Source organism: Muntiacus reevesi, chromosome 6, assembly GCF_963930625.1.
Source record: "Muntiacus reevesi chromosome 6, mMunRee1.1, whole genome shotgun sequence".
In the NCBI taxonomy this organism is placed as follows: Eukaryota; Metazoa; Chordata; class Mammalia; order Artiodactyla; family Cervidae; genus Muntiacus; species Muntiacus reevesi.
In genome coordinates, this window is record NC_089254.1 from 108,026,410 (window position 1) to 108,047,567 (window position 21,158).

General features: G+C 42.6%; 1 protein-coding gene across 1 annotated transcript in view; it reads left to right on the forward strand.

Annotated features, from left to right (window-relative positions):
- Positions 1 to 11,805: 11,805 nt before the first annotated feature.
- The window catches only part of GALNTL5 (polypeptide N-acetylgalactosaminyltransferase like 5), a 52,687-nt gene continuing 43,334 nt past the window's right edge, over positions 11,806 to 21,158 (forward strand). The window contains exons 1-2 of the mRNA XM_065938975.1: positions 11,806 to 12,067; positions 18,605 to 18,725. Of these exons, the coding sequence (XP_065795047.1) occupies positions 11,806 to 12,067; positions 18,605 to 18,725 (383 nt within the window). The remainder of the gene's footprint in view (positions 12,068 to 18,604; positions 18,726 to 21,158) is intronic.

A 21,158-nucleotide genomic window follows, 5' to 3' on the forward strand; every position in this document is an offset into this window, starting at 1 on the left:
TTTCTCTATTGGGGTGAGCAGGGGCTACTCTCCCTTGAGGTGTATGTGCTCCTTTCTGATTGCGGCAGCTCCTCTTGTTTCAGAGCACAGGCTCTAGGCACACAGGCTTTAGTACTTACAGCATGAGGGTTTGGTTGTTGGGGCTTTCAGGCTCTAGAGCGCAAGCTCAGTAGTTGTGGGCCACAGGCTTAGTTGCTCCGTGGCATGTGAGATCTTCCCAGACCAGGGATCAAACCCACATCCCCGGCCTTGGCAGATGGATTCTTATCCACTGCACCATTAGGGAAGTCCTACCGTTCCATAGTGTTAAGCATATTCACGATCATGGTATGCAGCCATCACCACCATCATCTCTGAACTTTTCCCTCTCCCTAAATGGAAACTCTGTCCTCAGTAGACTCTTTAACCCCATTCCTCTTCCACTCCCTGCCACCATCGCCTGGGCACCCTCCAGTCTTCTTCCTGTCTGTATGAATTTGATGACTCTAGTAGCACATGGAAGTGGAATTACACAGTATTTTTCTTTTTGTGACTGACTTATTTCATGCCTTCAAGGTTCATCTGTGTTGTAGCAGGTAACACGAATACCTTCCTTTCAGAGTCTGAAAAAAGATCCCTTTTCTACATAGACTGCAGTTTACTTATCCATTCATCTGTCGATGGACACTTGGCTCTAGTATTAACTTAGCAAACATCTTTTGAGTGCCACTGATGTAGCAGGCATGAGGTTTGCTGCTGGAGATAAGATTGCTGTCGAGGTAACTAGGGGGTCCCTGCCCTCCCAGAGGGGAAAGTGAAAGTGAAGTCACTCAGTCATGTCTAACTCTTTGCGACCCTGTGGTCTGTAGCCTACCAGGCTCCTCTGTCCTTGGGATTCTCCAGGCAAAAATACTGGAGTGGGTTGCCATTTCCTTCTCCAGGGGATCTTCCCAACCCAGGTATTGAACCCGGGTCTCCTTCACTGCAGGCAGATGCTTTACCCTCTGAGCCACCAGGGAAGCCCTAGATAGAGGTGATGAGACACTAAATTGTAATGGCTAGAAGGAACAGTTTACAAAGACACTGATGAAGAGACTATTCTTAATTTATGTATCCTCCACAATTTTTACTAAAACCTCTGGGTACCTGATTCAAAATGAATGAAATAAGGGACTTCCCTGGTGGTCTTGTGGCTAAGACTCCATGCTTCCACTGCAAGGGGCATGCATTTGATCCCTGGTTGGGAAACTAGGATCCCACATGCTGCATAGCATGACCAAAAATTAAAAAAAAAAAAAAAAAATTTTTTTCCAAAGAGTAAAATAAATAGCAGAAATAGAAATGGAAAAGCTGCAAATCATCACACACAGTCTAAATCTGTGAAGGGTCCTCCTAATGGTGAATTTAAATTACATTGACAAACAGCTCTGTTCATCACTGGCTGTAGTTTCTAGCTGCAGCAATAGAACCAGCTAGATCAGCTTTCTCCATGTTCACTGAATAAGTGGCAGGAGTCTCTGGTTTTCTCTGCTGTGCTGGGGAACAGACCCCAAGCACCCGGCTTCAGGCTCCAGAGGGCCCTGTGGGTCCCCGTGTCTGCCAGCACTCTGTGAGCCCATTGTCCCCTTGCTGCCATGGGCTCTTCACTCTGCAGACATCTCATTAAATTGCAGTTTTAAAACACCGTTTGGTTTAGCACTGCATCCTATGATGTGTCTCCTTTACCATGAGTGGTTGCTCTGCAGATTTCTGAACATGTCTGTCCTGACTTAGACAGAGGCCAGACAGGAGCTCAACAGTCCCTGGTTTCATCGAGGTTCTGGCCATGTGTCCTTGGGTGCCGGTTGTCATTATACTCATTGATACATCTGGTCTTTGTTGTTGTTCAATGGCTAAGTCATGTCCAACTCTTCATGACCCCATGGACTGCAGCACGCCAGGCTTCCCTGTCCTTCACTGTCTCCTAGAGTTAGCTCAAACTCATATCCATTGAATCAGTGATGCCATCCAACCATCTTGTCTTTGGTCACCCCCTTCTCCTCCTGCCCTCAATCTTTCCCAGCATCAGGGTCTTTTTCAGTGAGTCCACTCTTCGCATCAGGTGGCCAAAGTATTGGAGGTTTGGCTTCAGTATCAGTCCTTACAATGATTATTCAGGGTTGGTTTCCTTTAGGATGGACTGGTTTGAGCTCCTTGCAATCCACGCAATTCTGAAGAGTCTTCTCCAGCACCACAATTCAAAAGTACCAATTCTTCGGGGCTCAGCCTTCTTTATGGCTCAGCTCTCACATCCATACATGACTCCTGGAAAAACCATAGCTTTGACTATAAGGACCTTTGTAGGCAAAATGATGTCGTTGCCAGATAAAGACAATAAATAAATGTAGAGTAAAGAAATCTACTATGCAGGAGACCCGGGTTTGATCTCTGAGTTGGGAAGATCTCCTGGAGAAGGGCATGGCTATCCACTCCAGTATTCTGGAGAATTCCATGAACAGAGGAGCCTGGTGGGCTACAATCCATGGGGTCTCAAAGAGTTGGACACATTTGAGTGACTAAAACACACACACACACACACACACACACACACACACACATCAGGTCACTGGATTGTTCTAGGTCTCCCTCTTGTGGGCCATCTATGAAATAGAACACACCAACTACTTTTAATAGATACTATGAAGACTCTTACAGATGATAAAGAATCGATTTCTGTGAATCCTAAGAGCTGAATAGGACATTTCACTCATTTTATTTCAAAATATTGCAAACTTATAAAAAGTATATAGAGAGTAATATAAAAATACTCATGCACCCACACACCAACTTTATCAAATCTTACGATTTTACCCCATATTTTAGATATTTTAAAAAATAAAATAGATAAAACTGAGGGCTGTGTACTTCCTTTGCTGCACACACAGAGAGAATAAGATAACCATTAGTCTGAATCTGTATTTGATTCTTCCATACATATTTTTGCTGAAACTGAAGCTCCAACACTTTGGTCACCTGTGTGAAGAACTGACTCGCTGGAAAAGCCCCTGATGCTGGGAAGGACTGAGGGCAGGAGAAGGGGGCAACAGAGGACAAATGGTTGGATGCCATCACTAACTCAATGAACATGAGTTTGAGCAAACTCTGGGAGGCAGTGAAGGACAGGGGAGCCTGGCGTGCTGTAGTCCATGGGGCCGCAAAGAGCTGGACGCGACTTATTGACTGAGCAACAATAGCAACACAACCATAAATCTATTCTCTATGTCTGTGAATCTGTTTCTGGTTCATAGATAAGTTCATCTGTGTTGTATTTTAGATTCCACATATAAGTGATAGCATATGATATTTGTCTTTTTCTGTCTGACTTACTCACATAGCATGATAATCTCTAAGTCCATCCATGTGGCTGCAAATGGCATTATTTAATTCTCTTAAATGCCTGAGTAGTATTCCATTGTATTAATACATAGGTACCACATCTTCTTTATCCATTCATCTGTCAATGGACATTTAGGTTGCTTCCATGTCTTGGCCACTGTGAGTAGCGCTGCTGTGAACATAGGGATGCATGTATCTTTTTTAACTAGAGTTTCATCTTTTCTGGATATGCCCAGGAGTGGCACTTCTGGATCACGTGGTAACTCTATTTTTAGTTTTTTAAGGAACCTCCATGCTGTTTTCCACAGTGGCAGTACCAACTTACATTCCCACCGACAGAGCAGGAGGGTTCCTTTTCCCCACACCTTCTCCAGCATTTCCTATTTGTAGACTTTTTAATGATATGTCCATTCTGACTGGTGTGAAGTGATACCTCATTGTACTTCCGATTTGCATTTCTCTAACAATTAACTAGTTCGTCTGTCTTTCTTGTACTAGCCATCCTTACGGGTGTGAAGGATCATATACAGTTTGCAAGTAATTTCTTCCATTCTGTGAGTTGTCTTTTCACTATCTTGAAGGTGGCCTTTGAAGCAGAAAGTCTTAGAATTTGACAGAGTCCATAGATTTTAATACAGATATTCAGGGTACCAAGTAGCCCTCTTCTGCACTTTGATTCCCAGCTGGGATTCTTTAAAATTGAAGTAGAGTTGATTTGTAATGTTTTAGGTGTAAAGTGATTCCGTTATATATGTAAATATATTAATATATATGTGTATACATGTACCCCTATATTCATTGCAGCACTGTTTACAATAGGGAAGACATGGAACTAACAGAAAAACAGAAATAAAAGTCAGGTGGAAGAAAAGAGGACAGGAAAGTGTGTTTTCTATCTGTTCTCTGCTCAGCCCCCAAAGGAGCTCTGAATTGCTTCCGAGCTCCTACGAGCTGCCTGTGCTGTGTAGGTCTGAGCCAGTCCTTTGGGGCACAGGGCTCTGTGCATTTTCTAATAAAACTTCCTCCTTTTATTTTTAAGTCAGAGTGGGAGTTAAGTAATCCAAAACCCATCAGAGCCTGACATGCCTCATATTGGACATCTACTTGAATTAAAGGAGAAAAGCGCTAGGGTGTTTCCTTGCTTTTGTTTTTACTAAGACAACAATATGTGGGCTATTTATCAGAGTCGTTACTGTTTACTTCAGAAGAAAATGATGTCCAAAATAGAACAATCGAAGCAAACTAGAAGTGAAAGTTAGCAAGTGTTACAGGAAGTCGACAGGAAGCAGAATGTGTGGTGTGGAAATGAAACCCCTTTTTAAAAAAAGCACATTAAGTGCTCAGTGGATGAGGGCATCGTTTTCTTAGCAGGAGTCAAAGGGTGAAGACACCTCTGCATGTGCCTGGGTCCTAATCTCTTCTTAGGGCCCACCCACAAGACCTCATTTTACCTTATTCACCTCTTTCAAGGCCCAGTCTCCAAACACAGTCACATTCTGAAGCACAAGGGGTTAGGACTCCAACATACGAATGGGAGGCAGGGACACCATTCAACCCATAATCGGATCAGATGATACGTGGACAATGGTGTCAGCAACTAAGGTCAGCAGGGAAGACACTCTTGTCCTCTCCTCTCACTCTCGTCCCTGTACTACTTTTAAAACAACATTTATTTACGTGGCTGCATAAATAACTAAGCAGGTCTTAGTTGCTGCATGTGGGACTTAGTTCCCCAAGCAGGGATCGAAGCTGGGACCCCCTGCACTGGGAGCTCAGGCTCTTAGGCACTGGACCAGCAGGGAAGTCCCTCCCTTATAGTACTTCTACCTACTACTTACCCAGTTGATATTCTCCTCAAAGTTCCCGCCATGGTGATTGTCCTTAAGACCTACTTAAATCGGCTTTAAAAGGAGGGGTGTGAGGAAAGTATACAGTGTTATTTACCCTCACTATTCCTCAGACGGGCTGCACCTCCCACCCCAGGAAAGAAAGGGGCCATCCCACACCTTAGATTCTTTTTTTTAATTATTTTTTATTAAAGTCTATTTGATTCACACTGTTGTTTTAATTTCTGCAATACAGCAATTTTTAATTTATTTTTAATTGAAGTACAGTTGATTGGGGGAGGGGTCGCAAGAGTCGGATGCTGTAAACCTTGTATTCTTTCGCATCCTTTCCCTGCAGGTGCAAAAGTGGGTGGCTTCCACTTCAAATCGTGTGTGCATGCTCAGTCACTAAGTCATCTGAGTCTTTGTGACCCCATGGACTGTAGCCCGCCAGGCTCCTCTGTCCCTGGGATTTCTCAGTCCAGCATACTAGAGTGGGTTGCCATTTCCTTCTCCAGGGGATCTTCCCTGCCCCGGGATGAAATCTGCATCTCCTGCATCAGCAGGTGGATTCTTTACTACTGCACCACCTGGAAGCCCCTCCACTTCCACTTCAAATCACGCTGGTGTTTTATGGATTCACAGCAGAATTCCTAGCTGTGTGCTAGAGTCCAAGGTACAAAAATGAGGGGACTTCCCTGGTGGCCCAGTGTTTAAGACTCTGAGCTTCCAATGTGAGGGGTGTGGGTCCGATCCCTGGTCTGGGAACTAAGATCCCACATGCCCCACAGTGTGGCCAGAAAAAAAAAAGAAGATTCAAAGATGAACAAGAAACAGTCCCTCCTCTCCGGGAGCTCACAGCCTGGTAGGAAGGAACCACCAGCAGTTACTGTTAGTTTGCATTAAGCCGACAGCAGTCATCCCCATGATATTAGCTCAACCAAACTTCATGTCAGGACATTACCAAGTTTCCCTGGAAAGACTGTCCTTCAGTGTTATCCCGTGACTCTCCATGGTGGTTCACTGGTTCTCCTCTTGCGGATTTTCTTCAAATTGCAATGTGCCTACTCCTCCTCCAAATACTTCACATTGTAGGCCATCAGCATTACCCTCCCCCTTTAGGGATCAGACAGCCAGGCTCAGAGACGTTATATCAGCATTTTTCAAACTGAACAGAATCATATAATTGTTCATTGACTCTGCAGATGGTTTCTTAGATGAAGAATTTTTTTTTCTCACATTAAGCCTTAAGTGTAAGCTGAATATGTCAATCAGATAAAGGCATAGATGTTCTGGTCAAGGAAAGAATGTTGTCCACCCCAGGAACTCACACCCACTCCCAGGATTAAGAAGCACCCAGGAAAAGTTCCAGGGGGACCCAGAGGGTGTCAGAATGTAGCCTCTTGCTGGGTGGCCATTGGTTAAGCAAAAACGTGTTGTTGTTTAGTCGTGTCCAACTCTTTGCGACTCCATGTACCAGAGTGGGTTGCCCTCTCCTTCTCCAGGGGATTTTCCCCACCCAGGGATCGAACGCTCATCCCTTATGTCTCCTGCATTGGCAGGCGGATTCTTTACCTCTAGTGTCACCTGGAAAGCCCAGAGATATAAGAGGTGAGGGTTCAGTCCCTGGGTTGGTAAGATCCCCTAGAGGAAGGCATGGCAACCCACTCCAGTGTTCTTGCCTGGAGAATCTCATGGACAGAGGAGCCTGGCGAGCTATGGTCCATAGGTTCGCAAGGAGTAGGACACAACCTAAGCAACTGAGCATCTGCTGTCTCACTCAGCATTATGTATGTGGGATTCTCCCTCTTCTGTGGCTCTGTGGCTCAGTCATTTCACTGCTGCTGTGCATTCCATTACATGGAGAGGCACAGTTTATTCATTCTCCTGCTGATGACATTTGGGTCCTTTCCAGTTGGGGGTGATTATAAATAAAAGCTTACTTTTTAATATTAATATTATGATAAAGGGACCTTTTCTTTGAGCCTGTCTAAAGGAGATTCTGGGCTTCCCTGGTGGCTCAAAGGGTAAAGTATCTGCCTGTGATGTGGGAGACCCAGGTTCGATCCCTGGGTTGGGAAGATCCCCTGGAGAAGGAAATGGCAACCCACTCTAGTATTCTTGTCTGGAGAATCCCATGAACAGAGGAGCCTGGTGGGCTACAGTCCACAGGGTCGCAAAGGGTCGGACACGACTGAGTGACTACAGTTTACACTTTAAAGGAGATTCGAAGTTATGCTTGAAGGTCATTATTGGTTGTCCAGGGGCATTATATCTGCCCCTGGAAAGATATCAAAATCTCAACTCACCCCTTTCGTCTCATGTACCAGCAGATGTCTGGTCCAAGGAAAAACACTGAGTCAGCTTCCTGAATTTGGGGGAGGGTCAGGTCTTGTTAAGAGACAAGAAATTTCACAAGTGTTTGGCTGAACTCATGTACTAATGTCTAAAGTTGAGCAATAGAGTAAGAAATAAAAAGGCAGCCAAGTAACACTTTGGCTCATCTTTAAGTCTCCTGAGATGTTCTGAAGGCTTCTTCATTTTTTTTAAAGTTTATTTCAGAAAAGTCAAAACCCTAGAGGAGGCTAGGATTTCATCTTGGCTGAAGCAAGGACTTTCCTATTTCCTCAGCAGAGGAGCGAGGGTTCTGAGACTATCCGGAAAGACCCTTCCAGCTTTGGAATTCTTGGATCCTGCCCACTGATTGGAGCTCCCAGGCAGGGGCCACTGGGGCTGGCGAGGTCCTGTATGATGTCACAGGGCTTTGTGAGGCAGCCTGGGGCAGCCTGTGTTTTGAGCCCCGCCATGCAGGCAGGGTACCTGGCACAATCAAGTAATTTGCTCAGAATCCAGGCGCCACTGAGTCAGCCATCCAGGACGAAATTCCATCTTTGAGATCATTTGTTGAGCATAGAGTCCTGCCCAAATCTGCCTATGACCCAGCTTGGAGAATACATCGACTCCATAGCAACCAGTGTTTGTCTCAGTGGTAGGTGGCTGAGATCCATATGCTGAAAAGTGAGATGATGGGGAGGGGGTGTCCTTCCACATAGAAAAAGTGAGCGCAGTGCATCAAATCTCTGAATTTTGAATAGGACGCTGGCTCTGGGAATCAAGTAAAAAGGTCAGATTTTTCAGGCTGGGTTATGCCACCCAAGAGGCTTACTGGGCATCGTAATAACTTTAGTTCTTAAAAATCAGGGCCAGTTATCATTGTATACTATAAAGGTACACCTTTTGTACTTCTTAAGATTTATACAAAATGAAAGTACTACTTATTAAAACAGCAAAATAGAAAAAAAAAAAAAAAAAAAAAAAAAAAAAAACCTCTTCCTAGTATCAGAACCAATCAATCCTAAAGGAAATCAAACCTGAATACTCATTGGAAGGACTGATGCTGAAGCTGAAGCTCCAATACTTTGGCCACTTGATGCGAAGAGCTGACTCACTGGAAAAGACCTTTTGTTGGGGTTCAGTCACTCAGTCGTGTCTGACTCTTTGTGACCCCATGGACTTATGCAGCCCAACTCTTTGCAACCCAATGGACTGCAGCTCGCCAGGCTTCCCTGTCCTTCATCACCTCCCGGAGCTAGCTCAAGCCCATGTCCACTGAGTCAGTGATGCCATCCAGCCATCTCGTCCTTTGTCATACCCTTCTCCTGCCTTCCATCTTTCCCTCATCAGGGAAAGGATCTTGTGCAGAGATCACTATTAAGACTGTTCTAGGAAAGCAAAGGATTGCAAATACTGATTATTTGCAGAAAAAAATTAGCTGTGACATTACGTAAAGCATGGTCATGTTTTCCTGGCTCAGAGACTTACATTTTAAAACTCAATGACCGTAAATACAGATTTAGTTTAGGGCTTTGGTTTCCTGGTGTGTGTGTGCATGTGTGCATCTGTTAGTGATTTTTAGCAGCATTCTTTTCTGTTTTACTGCTTTCTTTTCATTAACTCAGGGTTTTTTTTTTTTTAAATGCATTTAACATTTTACTTGCTATACATACAAATTTTCTTTGAAATATGTTTTAACAAATTAATTCTGTATTTTTCCAGCATGTAAGTTTCAGTGAAGAAAATAATCGAACATGATTTCCTTCTGAGACGGCAGAGTTGAAAAGCCAATCACAGACCTATCTCTTGGTAGGAGATATTTTTTGTGTTTTGCGGGAGTGTGGGGGAGGGTGCGGGGTGGGGAGGATGGGAGACGAGGTCCACTTTCCTCTGCTTTAAGAAAATCTAATGTGGGATAACTTATATTAGTAAAATAAGAAGTCTGGAGGGAAAGAGATTTTTATGTGGTCACATCTAAAGAAAACTTTCCCCAAGTGTTTATTTTTATAAGTATATCTTTTCATTTTATATTGGAGTATAGGGAAGCCCTGGTGGCTCAGCGGTAAATGCCAATGCAGGAGACATGGGTTCAGTACCTGGGTTGGGAAGATCCCCTGGGGAAGGGCATGGCTACCCACTCCTGTATTCTTGCCTGGAGAATCCCTTGAACAGAGGAGTTTGGCAGGCTGCAGTCCATGGGGTCACAAAGAGTCAGACAGGACTGAGCAACTAAACAACAAAGAGTTGATTTGCAACATTGTGTTAGTTTCAAGTATATGTGATTTCAGGCAATGTGATTCAGTTACACATATACATATGTCTATTCTTTCCCACTTTTCCTTAGTATAGTAGAATTCCAGAGAGTGTCGATTTATTGTCCAGTAATACTTCTATCATATGAATTCATGTGTATATTTTGTATATTAAACTTGGTGGCCTCCCGTCACTATTTTCTCCTTTAACTAGTTTCTAATTCCTTTTGGGTTTTGGAGAACCTCAACACAGAAGTCTCTTAAAGTGACATTTAACAGGACGATGTTCAAACAGCTTCATTCTCTTTCCAGTTCCTTTAACCCGCCCATTTTCCCTTACTAAAAGTTATCTTCTTCTCTTACACTTTGGCTATTTCTTCTTTTTATAATTAATTAACGTAGTTGGTTGCTCTGGATCTTTGTTGGTTACATGCAGGCCTTCTCTAGTGGTAGTGCCCAGGCTTCTCATTGCGGTGGCTTCTCTTGTTGCAAAGCACAGGCTTTAGGCACATGGGCTTCAGTAGTTGCAACATGTGAGCTCAGTAGTAGTCTAGTAGGTTGACCTGCTCCTTGGCATGTGGGATCTTCCAGGACGAAGGATTGAACCCATGTCCCCTACATTGTCAGGCAGATTCTTATCCACTGTCCCACCAAGGAAATCCTGATAGTTCTTTCCTTAATCAAGTATTTCATTTTTAAAGGGATTATTCATTCAATCAGCAAACCTTTATTGTGCGACCAAGATCTTGGTGAGGGTGTTAGGTCCTCTGTCCTTGGAGAATGCTCCTGTGTTAGTCAACTACCGAATCCAGCTTTACACACCCGCTCCCCTTCCCCGGCATCCTCAGGACTCCACCCAGACACAGGGCCTGACTCCACTGGTGGTGATGCCTGGGCCCTGCAGATCTCAGGAACAGACTCTCCTCCCTGGGGGTGGGTCTTGCACTTTCCCAGTCACACTATGATGTGACTTGGCCCTCGTTACCGATCCGGTGGCCAGGAGTGGACTTGAGACCGAGATTTAAAGTGGCTGTAGCATTCCACAGTCCCATCAGTGGGGCACGCACTGCTCCTTGCCCACTTTCTTTCCACCATGGGATGTTGCATGTTTTTATTAATACATTTCTAATGGTCTGATTGGGGCTTCCCTGGTAACTCAGATGGTAAAGAATCCACCTGCAATGCAGGAGACCCTGGTTCGATTCCTAGGTTGGGAAGATCCGTTGAAGAAGGGATAGGCTACCCACTCCAGTATTCTTGGACTTCCCCGGTGGCTCAGATGGTGAAGAATCTGCCTGCAATGTGGGAGACCTGGGTTCGATCCCTGGGTCAGGAATATCGACTGGAGAAGGGCATGGCAACCCACTCCAGTATCCTTGCCTGGAGAATCCCCGTGGACAGAGGAGCCTGGTGGGCGACAGTCCACGGGGTCGCACAGACTAAGCGACTGACCAGCAGCAGCAACAGTCTGACCAGCGTCAGATCTGCTTTTTTAAAACAGAGACCTATGCTATCACTCCTACATGGGCTGAGCATGTGTAGGGATGAAAAACCCTTCTTTCACATTTTTTTCCTTTAGTTTTATCTCGGGAGTTTGGGTCAATGACTTTAAATGATATTGTATGTTTTATAAGCATGTTATACATTTTAACTTTAAGAAATCTTATGAGGGGACTTCCTTGGGGATCTGCACTCCCAATTCAGGGGGCCTGGGTTTGATCCCTGCTCAGGGAACTAGATCCTACATGCTGTTACTAAGAGCCCACCCTTGGCATGAAGATCCTGCGTGGCACAACTACAACCAAGCAGAAATCTTATGAATATGGAGTTTTAAGAGTTTTTTTCCTAAGGGTACACTTTTTCTTATCAAAGTATGAAATAAGCACTGATGTCAAAATGATCCTGTTTTAGAAACACTGTAAATTGAATTTAAGCCAAGTAGATGATCTCCACACCATCAAAATATCTAATACAGCTTCTCGTAAATCCTTCTGGTTTAGGAAATATTAAAATGGACCTTCAAAAATGCTAGGTTTACAATGAGAAATGTTATAATTCAGTGCTTACTCTGTGCCTCCGTGATATTCGGCATCTGGATAGCCGTCTTTAGTATTTATCTTCGCTACAATCATGTGAAGAAGCAAGCGAAGATCCAGGAGAAAGGAAATCCGTTCATCTGGTCGCTTGGAGAAAAACTGCAAAGTAAACCTGACTCAGTGCACATTCCGAGAGCTTACAACGTAAGAGTGGAGAGGCAAAGTGAGGATGAGCCTGCAGAACCGAAGTTGTTGCTAAGATTAGGTAAGTATTTTGATTTCCTCTGTTAGCCATGGTAAGGGAAAAATATACCATACATTGAATATTGGGAAGAGGAAGAGACTACCCTTTTTAGAGCAATGCAATTGTAAATTATGAAGTATTTCATATATGTTCATATATATACATATATATATATATACACCCACAGAGAGAAAATAACACAAATAGGCTTGTATGTATTTGCCTCATAAATGTGAGAATTTTAAAGTAATTTGCTATATTTGCTTCAGATACCTTTCTGTGTTTCTAAGAAATAAATTTTAATAGGTACAGTAAAAACTTCAACCCCATTCCCCCTCCTCCCTGGATAGCTTCCTCATTTTCTTTAAGCAAAGTATAGCATGTATTTGAAGTGTATTTGTAGCTGTTCTAGAATGAATTGCAATGCCCCTATGAATATTCACATATAAGTCTTTGTATAAAAATATTCTGTTTCTCTTAGGTAAATACCTTGGTATAGGATGGATGGTTCATATGGAAGCTGTATGCTTAACTTTTTCTAAATCCAGCTTATACATCTAGAAGTTCTCAGTTCACATACTGTGGAAGCCTAGCTTGAAGGATTTTGAGCATTATCTTACTAGCATGTGAAGTAAAGGCAATTGTACAGTAGTTTGAACATTCTTTGGCATTGCCCTTCTTTGGGATTGGAATGAAAACTGACCTTTTCCAGTACTGTGAACACAGCTGAGTTTTCCAAATTTGCTGGCAAATTGAGTGCAGCACTTTCACAGCATCATCTTTTAGGATTTGAAATTGTTCAACTGGAATTCCATCACCTCCACTAGCTTTGTTCATAGTAATGCTTCCTAAGGCCCACTTGACTTCACAATTCAGGATGTCTGGCTCTGGGTGAGTGACCACAGGATAGTGGTTTTCCAGATCTTTAAGACCTTTTTTGTATAATTTTTCTGTATATTCTTGCTACCTCTTCTTAATCTCTTCTGCTTCAGTTAGGTCCTTAGCATTTCTGTCCTTTATTGTGCCCATCTTTGCATGAAATGTTCCTTTGGTATCTCCAATTTTCTAGAAGAGATCTCTAGTCTCTCCTATTCTATTGTTCTCTATTTCTTTGCATTGTTCACTTAAGAAGACTTTCTTATCTCTCCTTGCTATTCTCTGGAACTCTGCATTCAGTTGGGTATATCTTTCCCTGTCTCCCTTGCCTTTTACTTCTCTTTTTTTCTCAGCTAAATTTGTATAAGCCTCCTCAGGCAACCATTTTGCCTGCTTGCATTTCTTTGGGATGGTTTTGGTCAACACCTACTGTACAATGTTACAAACCTCAGTCCATAGTTCTTCAGGCACTCTACCATATCTAATCCCTTGAATCTATTTGTCACTTCCACTATAATTACAAGGGATTTGATTTAGATCGTATCTGAATGGTCTAGTGGTTTTCCCTACTTTCTTCAACTTAAACCTGAACTTTGCAATAAGGAGCTCATGATCTGAGCCACAGTCAGCTCCAGGTCTTGTCATAATCTGAACCTCTGCCATTCATTGGATCATAGAGAAAGCAGGGGAATTCCAGAGAAACTGATACTTAACACTTCATTGACTACACTAAAGACTTTGGCTGTATAGATCACAAGAAACTGTGGAAAATTCTTAAAGGGATGGAATATCAGACTACCTTACCTGTCACCTGAGAAACGTGTATGCAAGCCAAGAAGCAACAGTTAGAAGTGGACACAGAACAATGGACTGGTTCAAAATTATGAAAGGAGTACTTCAAGGCTGTATATTGTCACCCTACTTATTTAACTTATATGCAGAGTACATCATGAGAAATGCTGGGCTGGGTGACTCACAGCTGGAATCAAGATTTCCAGGAGAAATATCAGCAACCTCAGATATGCAGATGATACTACTCTAATGGCAGAAAGCAAAGAGGAACTAAAGGGTCTCTTGATGAGGGTGAAAAGGAGAGTGAAAAAGCTGGCTTAAAACTCAACAGTCAAAAACCTAAGATCATGGCATCTGGTCCCATCACTTCATGACAAAGAGAAGGGGCAAAAGTAGAAGCAGTGACAGATTTTGTTTTCTTGAACTCCAAAATCAGTGCAGATGGTTAACTACAGCCAAGAAATTAAAAGACAATTGCTCCTTGGAAGAAAAACTATGACAAACCTAGACTGTGTATTAAAAAGCAGAGACATCAGTTTGCCAACAAAGGTCCATGCAGTCAAAGCTATGCTTTTTCCAGTAGTCATGTACAGATGTCTGAGTTGGATCATAAAGAAGGCTGGGTGCCAAAGAATTGATGCTTTCAAACTGTGGTGTTGGAGAAGATTCTTGAGAATCCCTTGGACTGCAAGGAGATCAAACCAATCAATCCTAAAAGAAACCAGTCCTGAATAGTCATTGGAAGGACTGATGCTGAAGGTAGAGCTCCAATACTCTGGCCACCTGATGTGAAGGACTGACTCGTTGGAAAAGACCCTGATGCTGGGAGGGATTGAAGGCAGGAAGAGAAGGGGACAACAGAGGACGAGATGGTTGGATGGCATCATTGACTCAATGGACATGAGTTTGAGCAAGCTCCAGGAGTTGATGATGGACAGGGAAGTCTGGCTGCTGCAGTCTATGGGGTTGCAGAGAGTAGTCGTACATGACTTAGCAACTGAACCACAACAAAATGCTCAGCTTTAAAGAAAATGACAAACCGTGTTCCAAAGTAAGGGTGCCATTTTCTATTCCCTTCAGCAGTGGAGGAGAATACATTTTCTCCAGATTGGTCAACAGCTGACATGGTCAGATATTTAGGTCTTAGCCATTATGATGGGTGAGAAATGGTAGGTATCAGTGTCGCCTTAATTTGCATTTTCCCATGACTAAGGATTTTTGAGCACCTTTTCATGTGCTTAATGGCTACACATCCATCTTCTTTTCTAAGGTATTTCTCCAAGTCTTCTGTCCATCTTTTCATTTATTTATGGCTGTGCTGGGTCTTTGTTGCTGCGTAGGCTTTTCTCTAGTTGAGGCGAGTGGGGGTTACTCTCTAGTTATGGTGTGTGGGCTTCTCTTATTTCAGAGCACGGGCTCTAGGAGCTAGGACTTCAGTAGTTTTGGCCCTTGGGCTTAGTTGCTCAGAGGCATGTGGTATCTTCCCAGATCAGGGATCAAACCTGTGTCTCCTGCATTGGCAGGCAGATTCTTTACCACTGAACCACCAGGGAAGTCCCTGTCCATTTTTAAATTGGGATGTTTGTCTTCTGATTTCTAAGACTTTAAAGATTGGGATTTCTAAGACTTTAAAAATATATTCTAGTTTCAAATCCTTTGATACGTGAGTTGCAAATATTTTGCACAAGTCTGTGCCTTCTCTTTTCATTCTTTTTAAAACTGAGATGTGATTGGTATATAATATTGTGCTTGTTTTAGGTGTACAACAATGATTTTTATATATGTATACATTACAAGCACTTCCCCAGGGGTTTAGCAGTAACGAATCCATCTGCAATGCAGGAGAGGTGTGTTCTATCCCTGAGTTGGGAAGATCCCCTAGAGGAGGGCGTGAAACATACTCCAGTGTTCTTACCTGGAGAATCCCATGGACAGAGGAGCCTGGTGGGCTACATACAGTTCATAGAGTCGCAAAGATTAGACAGGACTGAAGGGACTGAGCAGGCACATATGCACGTATGTATTGCAAAACAGTTACCACAATAAACTTCATTAACATCCATCATCACTCATAGTTAAATTTTTTTCATGTGATGATAATTTTTAAGGTCTACTCTCTTAGCAACTTTCAAGTGTACAATACGGTATGTAATACAGCATATTAACAGTAGTCACCATGCTGTACATTTTTATTCTGTTTTGAAGGGTTTTATTCAAGAAGCATTATAAAATAAAAGGTGCGTTTTATTCAATAAGCCAAGTGGCACAGTGGGAAAGAATTCGTCTGCCAAAACAGGAGACACAAGAGTTCAATCCTTGGGTCAGGAAGATCCCCTGGAGTGGGAAATGGCAACGCACTCCAGGCTTCTTGCCTCAAAAATTACAATGACAGAGGAGCCTGGTGGGCTACAGTCCATGGGGTCACAAAGAGTCGGACATGACTGAACACAGCACATATTCCAGAAGCAAAATTTACTACTCCTTAGTAAGGAGGAGAGCCTGATTTCAATTCTTCTAGGTTTCTTTGAGGTTTGTTTTATGATCCAGGATATGGTCTATCTTGGTGAATGCTCCATGGATACTTGAAAAAAAAATTGTATTCTTATATTGTTAGGTGAAGTGCTTCATATATATATATATATATATATATATATATATATATATATATATATATAAAATCTCAATTAGATCCGGTTGGTTGATTGTATTGTTCAGTTCTTCTGTATCCTTGCTGAGTTTCTGGCTGGTAGTTCTGACAGTTGTTAAGAGTGGGTGTTGAAGACCCTGATTATAATTGTGGGTTTCTCTGTTTCTACTTTCAACTCTATTGGGCTTTGTTTCATGTATTTTGAGGCTGGTTTTTGGCATGCTTCTATTTAGGATCATTATGTATTATTTCCTGGAGAAGGAAATGGCAACCCACTCCAGTATTCTTGCCTGGAAATTCCACGGACAGAAGAGTCTAGCCGGCCGCAGTCCATGGGGTCAGAGTTGGATACTATTGAGCGATTGAGCACGCATATGTGTTACTGGGAGCCACAGGGGGCGCTGTGGTTCTCCCGTTGGTGCTGGTTGGACTAGAGAGGCTGTTGCCAAAAGTTTTCCGTGGTTTTATCTGTCCCCTTTCCTGGCCCTGTGGATAGGTGGAACAGGCTTATCTGGGAGCTCGTTTTGTCTGCGCCTATTAGTGGTTCCACTTGCAGGCTTTGACAGCACCCTGTCTGAGAAGGGGACAACAGAGGATGAGATGGTTGGATGGCATCACCAACCCAATGGACATGAGTCTGAGTAAACTCCGGGAGATGGTGATGGACAGGGAGGCCTGGCATGCTGCAGTTCATGGGGGCGCAAAGAGTCAGACATGACTGAGCAACTGAACTGAACTGAACTGAACTGTCTGGGATTTACAGGAGACAACAGAGAAATCAGGAGCCCACTGTCTCCTTCCTCCCGTCCTGAGATCCCTAGCCAATCTGCCCCCTTACCTTCATCCTTCAGAGAACCCCATGCTTATCTGCTGTGTCATGCCAAGGATTTTTTTAGTTGTAAGAAAGAGGACCTAAAAGAAATGAGGTCACTGATTTTTGATAGGAACCTGCTTTATAAGCAACATAGAATTTATATCAGTTTTGGAAAACATTCCTCAGGCAATGGAAAAGACAGTTCATTCTCCCATAAACAGAGCACAATGTAAATCTACTAAGGAAACTTAACTAATTACATTATTCAAGTTTCTGACTTTTTCTCTGATTTGCAGCTGTTCTTAAAAAATTGCATTTCTGTTTATTTGTGGCAGTATATATTGATATATTTAACAATTTTTCCTTAAGTAGTTTGTTGCAGCATTACTTGATGTCTACAAGATCATGACTATTAAATCTTTATTGTAACTTATTGTAAGTATAAAATGACTTTCTGGGTTGTCCTTCCAGTGAATTTTATACTTTAAAAAATATTTTGACTCCTGTATTCTTTGAACATTCTTCCACTTTTAACCATTTTAGTTCATCTTATTTATCTTTTATGGTTTCATTTTGGTTTTTATTACCATCTAAGAGTTTTTAATCTTTTTTTTTTTTTTTAGTTTTTATCTTTTAATGGGAAATTCCCCTGGAGAAGGAAATGGCAACCCACTCCAGTAGTCTTGCCTAGAAAATTCCATGGATGGAGAAGCCTGGTGGGCTACAGTCCATGGGGTCACAAAGAGTCAGACAGGACTGAGCAACTTCACTTTCTTTCACTTTCTGCCAACTTTATTTATTGTTATGACTAATGGGCTTTCCTGGTGACTCAGTTGGTAAAGAGTCTGCCTGCAATGGGGGAGACCTGGGTTCAATCCCTGTGTCGGGAAGATCCCCTAAAGAAGGCAGTGGCAGCCCACTCCAGTATTCTTGCTGGAGAATCCCATGGACAGAGCAGCCTGGTGGGCTGCAGTCCATGGGGTCACAAAGAGTCAAGACTTGACCGAGTGACTAACACCGCTGCATACTGCTGTGTTGGCTGTCCTCGGTCATCTTATTGTATTCTCTTAAACAGAGTTCTGGAAGAGGGACTTTAGCTCTCACCTCCCCTAAACCCCTCAGTCAATATAGCTTCGCAGGACGGTTGTGAATCGTGATGTGACCAAGGAGGCTGAGCACATAACTTCTCTGAAGAGACTGAATGACTGAGGGTAACTCATTGTTCAGGTTTTGCTAAGGGCTCTGCTTTAGTGTGTGTGAATCCTTTGATTTTAAGCTTGTCATCTGGTGCAGGTGATAGGTTTAGGTTCCACAAAAACTACTCTGACATGTTATAAAAGGAGTGAATTCAGGATATCTTTGTTATTGTCCTTTATCAACGTGACGGTGGTAAACCTATACTTATGTGACTTAACACCTTTTCTTTCAGGTGAGAATTTTAACTATTCAATCCCAGAACTTAGGCATGGATATTCAACATATGGATTTAATCCCATTATCAGTAAAAACCTGGGCCACTACAGAAACGTGCCAGATACCAGGAATGTCATGTATGTTCCCTCTGATATTTTTTTTTTACATATTACATATTCGTTTAAGATATACAACATAATGATTTGATATTTGTATATATTGCAAAACGATCATCACAGTAAGTCTAAATAACACTGATCACCATACCCAGGGGCTTCCCAGTGGCTCAGCGGTAAAGAATCCGCCTGCAATGCAGGAGACACTGGTTTGATCCCTGGGTCAGGAAGATCCCCTGCAGAAAGGCACGACAACCCACTCCAGAACTCTTGCCTGGAAAATTCCATGGACAGAGGAGCCTGGTGGGCTACAGTCCATGGGTCCACAAAGAGTCGGACAGGACTGAAGGGACTGAGCCCAGCACAGGAGCACCATACATGAATACAATTTTTTTTTTCCTTGTGATGAGAACTTTAAAGATCCTCTTTCCTAGTAACTTTCAAATATGCGATACAGTATTTTCAGCTACAGCTGCCATATTGTACCTTACATCCCCATGACATTTATTTCACAGCTGGAATTTTGTACCTTTCTTATCTCCTTCACCCACCTCTGGCAACCACCAGTCTGTTCTTTGGATCCACGAAGTTGTTTTTTTGGGGGGAGGGGTACTGTTTTTTGTTCCTTTGTTTTAGATTCTATGCGTATATGAGATCATGTGGTATTTGTCTTTCTCCGACTTGTTTCACTTAGCAAAATGCCCTCAAGATCCATTCATGTTGTTGCAAAGGCAAGATTTCCTCCTTTTTAATGGAGGAATTTTATAGATATAGATGTATAGATATAGATCATATTTTCTTTATCCATTCACCACTCATAAATACTTAGGTTGATTCCATGTCTTGGCTCTTGTAAATAATGCTGTAATGAACATGACGGGGGGGGGGGGGGGCGGCGAGTACATACATCTTTTTGAGTTAGTGCTTTTGTTTTCTTCAGATAAATACCCAGAAGTGAAATTTCTGGCTCATATGGCAGTTCTATTTTTAATTTTTTGAGGAACTTCCAATACTGGTTTTCTATAATAGTTGCACCAATTTACATCTCCACCAATGGCACACAAGGATTCCCTTTTCTCCACATACCCCAAACACTTGTTACTTATTGGCTGTTTGATAAGAACCTTTCAGACAGGTGTGGAGTGGTATGTCATTGTGGTTTTGATTTACGTTTTCCTGATGATTTGTGACATTGAGCATCTTTTCATGTGTCTGTTGCCCATCTGTATGTCTTCTCTGGGGAAAAAAAAATGTCTCTTCTGATCCTCTGCCCATTTTTAAATCCGATTGGTTTGTTTTTTCACTATTAACTTGTGTGACTTCTTTACATATGTTAGATATTAACACCTTAGCAGATGTATGATTTGCAAGTATTTTCTCCTGTTCGGTAGGTTGCCTTTTTCTTTTCTTGAAGGTTTCCTTTGCTGTGCAGAAGCTTTTTGGTTTGATATAGTCCCACTTGTTTATTTTTCCTTTTTTTACACTTACTTTTGGTGTCAGATCTATGAAAATTCAAAACTGATGTCAAAGAGCTTATTGCCTATCTTTTCTTCTAGGAGATTAATAGTTTTAGGTCTTATATTCATTTAATTCATTTCTTGTAGGTCTTCATAGAACCGTTCAACTTCAGCTTCTTCAGTGTTACTGGTTGGAGCAAAGGCTTGGATTACCGTGATATTGAATGGTTTGCCTTGGAAATGAACAGAGATCATTCTGTCGTTTTTGAGATTGCATCCAAGTACTGCATTTTGGACTCTTGTTGACCATGATGGCTACTCCATTTCTTCTAAGGGATTCCTGCCCACAGTAGTAGATATAATGTTCATCTGAGTTAAATTCACCCATTCCAGTCCATTTTAGTTCGCTGATTCCTAGAATGTCAACATTCACTCTTGCCATCTCCTGTTTAACCACTTCCAATTTGCCTTGATTCATGGACCTAACATTCCAGGTTCCTATGCAATATTGCTCTTTACAGCATCGGACCTTGCTTCTATCACCAGTCACATCCACATCTGGGTCTTGTTTTTGCTTTGGCTCCATCCCTTCATTCTTTCTGGAGTTATTTCTCCACTGATCTCCAGTAGCATATTGGGCACCTACCGACCTGGGGAGTTCCTCTTTCAGTATCCTATCATTTTGCCTTCTCATACTGTTCATGGGGTTCTCAAAGCAAGAATACTGAAGTGGTTTGCCAGTCCCTTCTCCAGTGGACCACATTCTGTCAGACCTCTCCACCATGACCCGTCCGTCTTGGGTGGCCCCACACGGCATGGCTGAGTTTCACTGAGTTAGGCAAGGCTGTGGTCCTGTGATCAGATTGGCTAGTTTTCTGTGATTATGGTTTCAGTGTGTCTGCCCTCTGATGCCCTCTCGAAACACCTACCATCTTACTTAGGTTTCTCTTACCTTGGACATGGGGTATCTCTTCAGGGCTGCTCCAGCAAAGTGTAG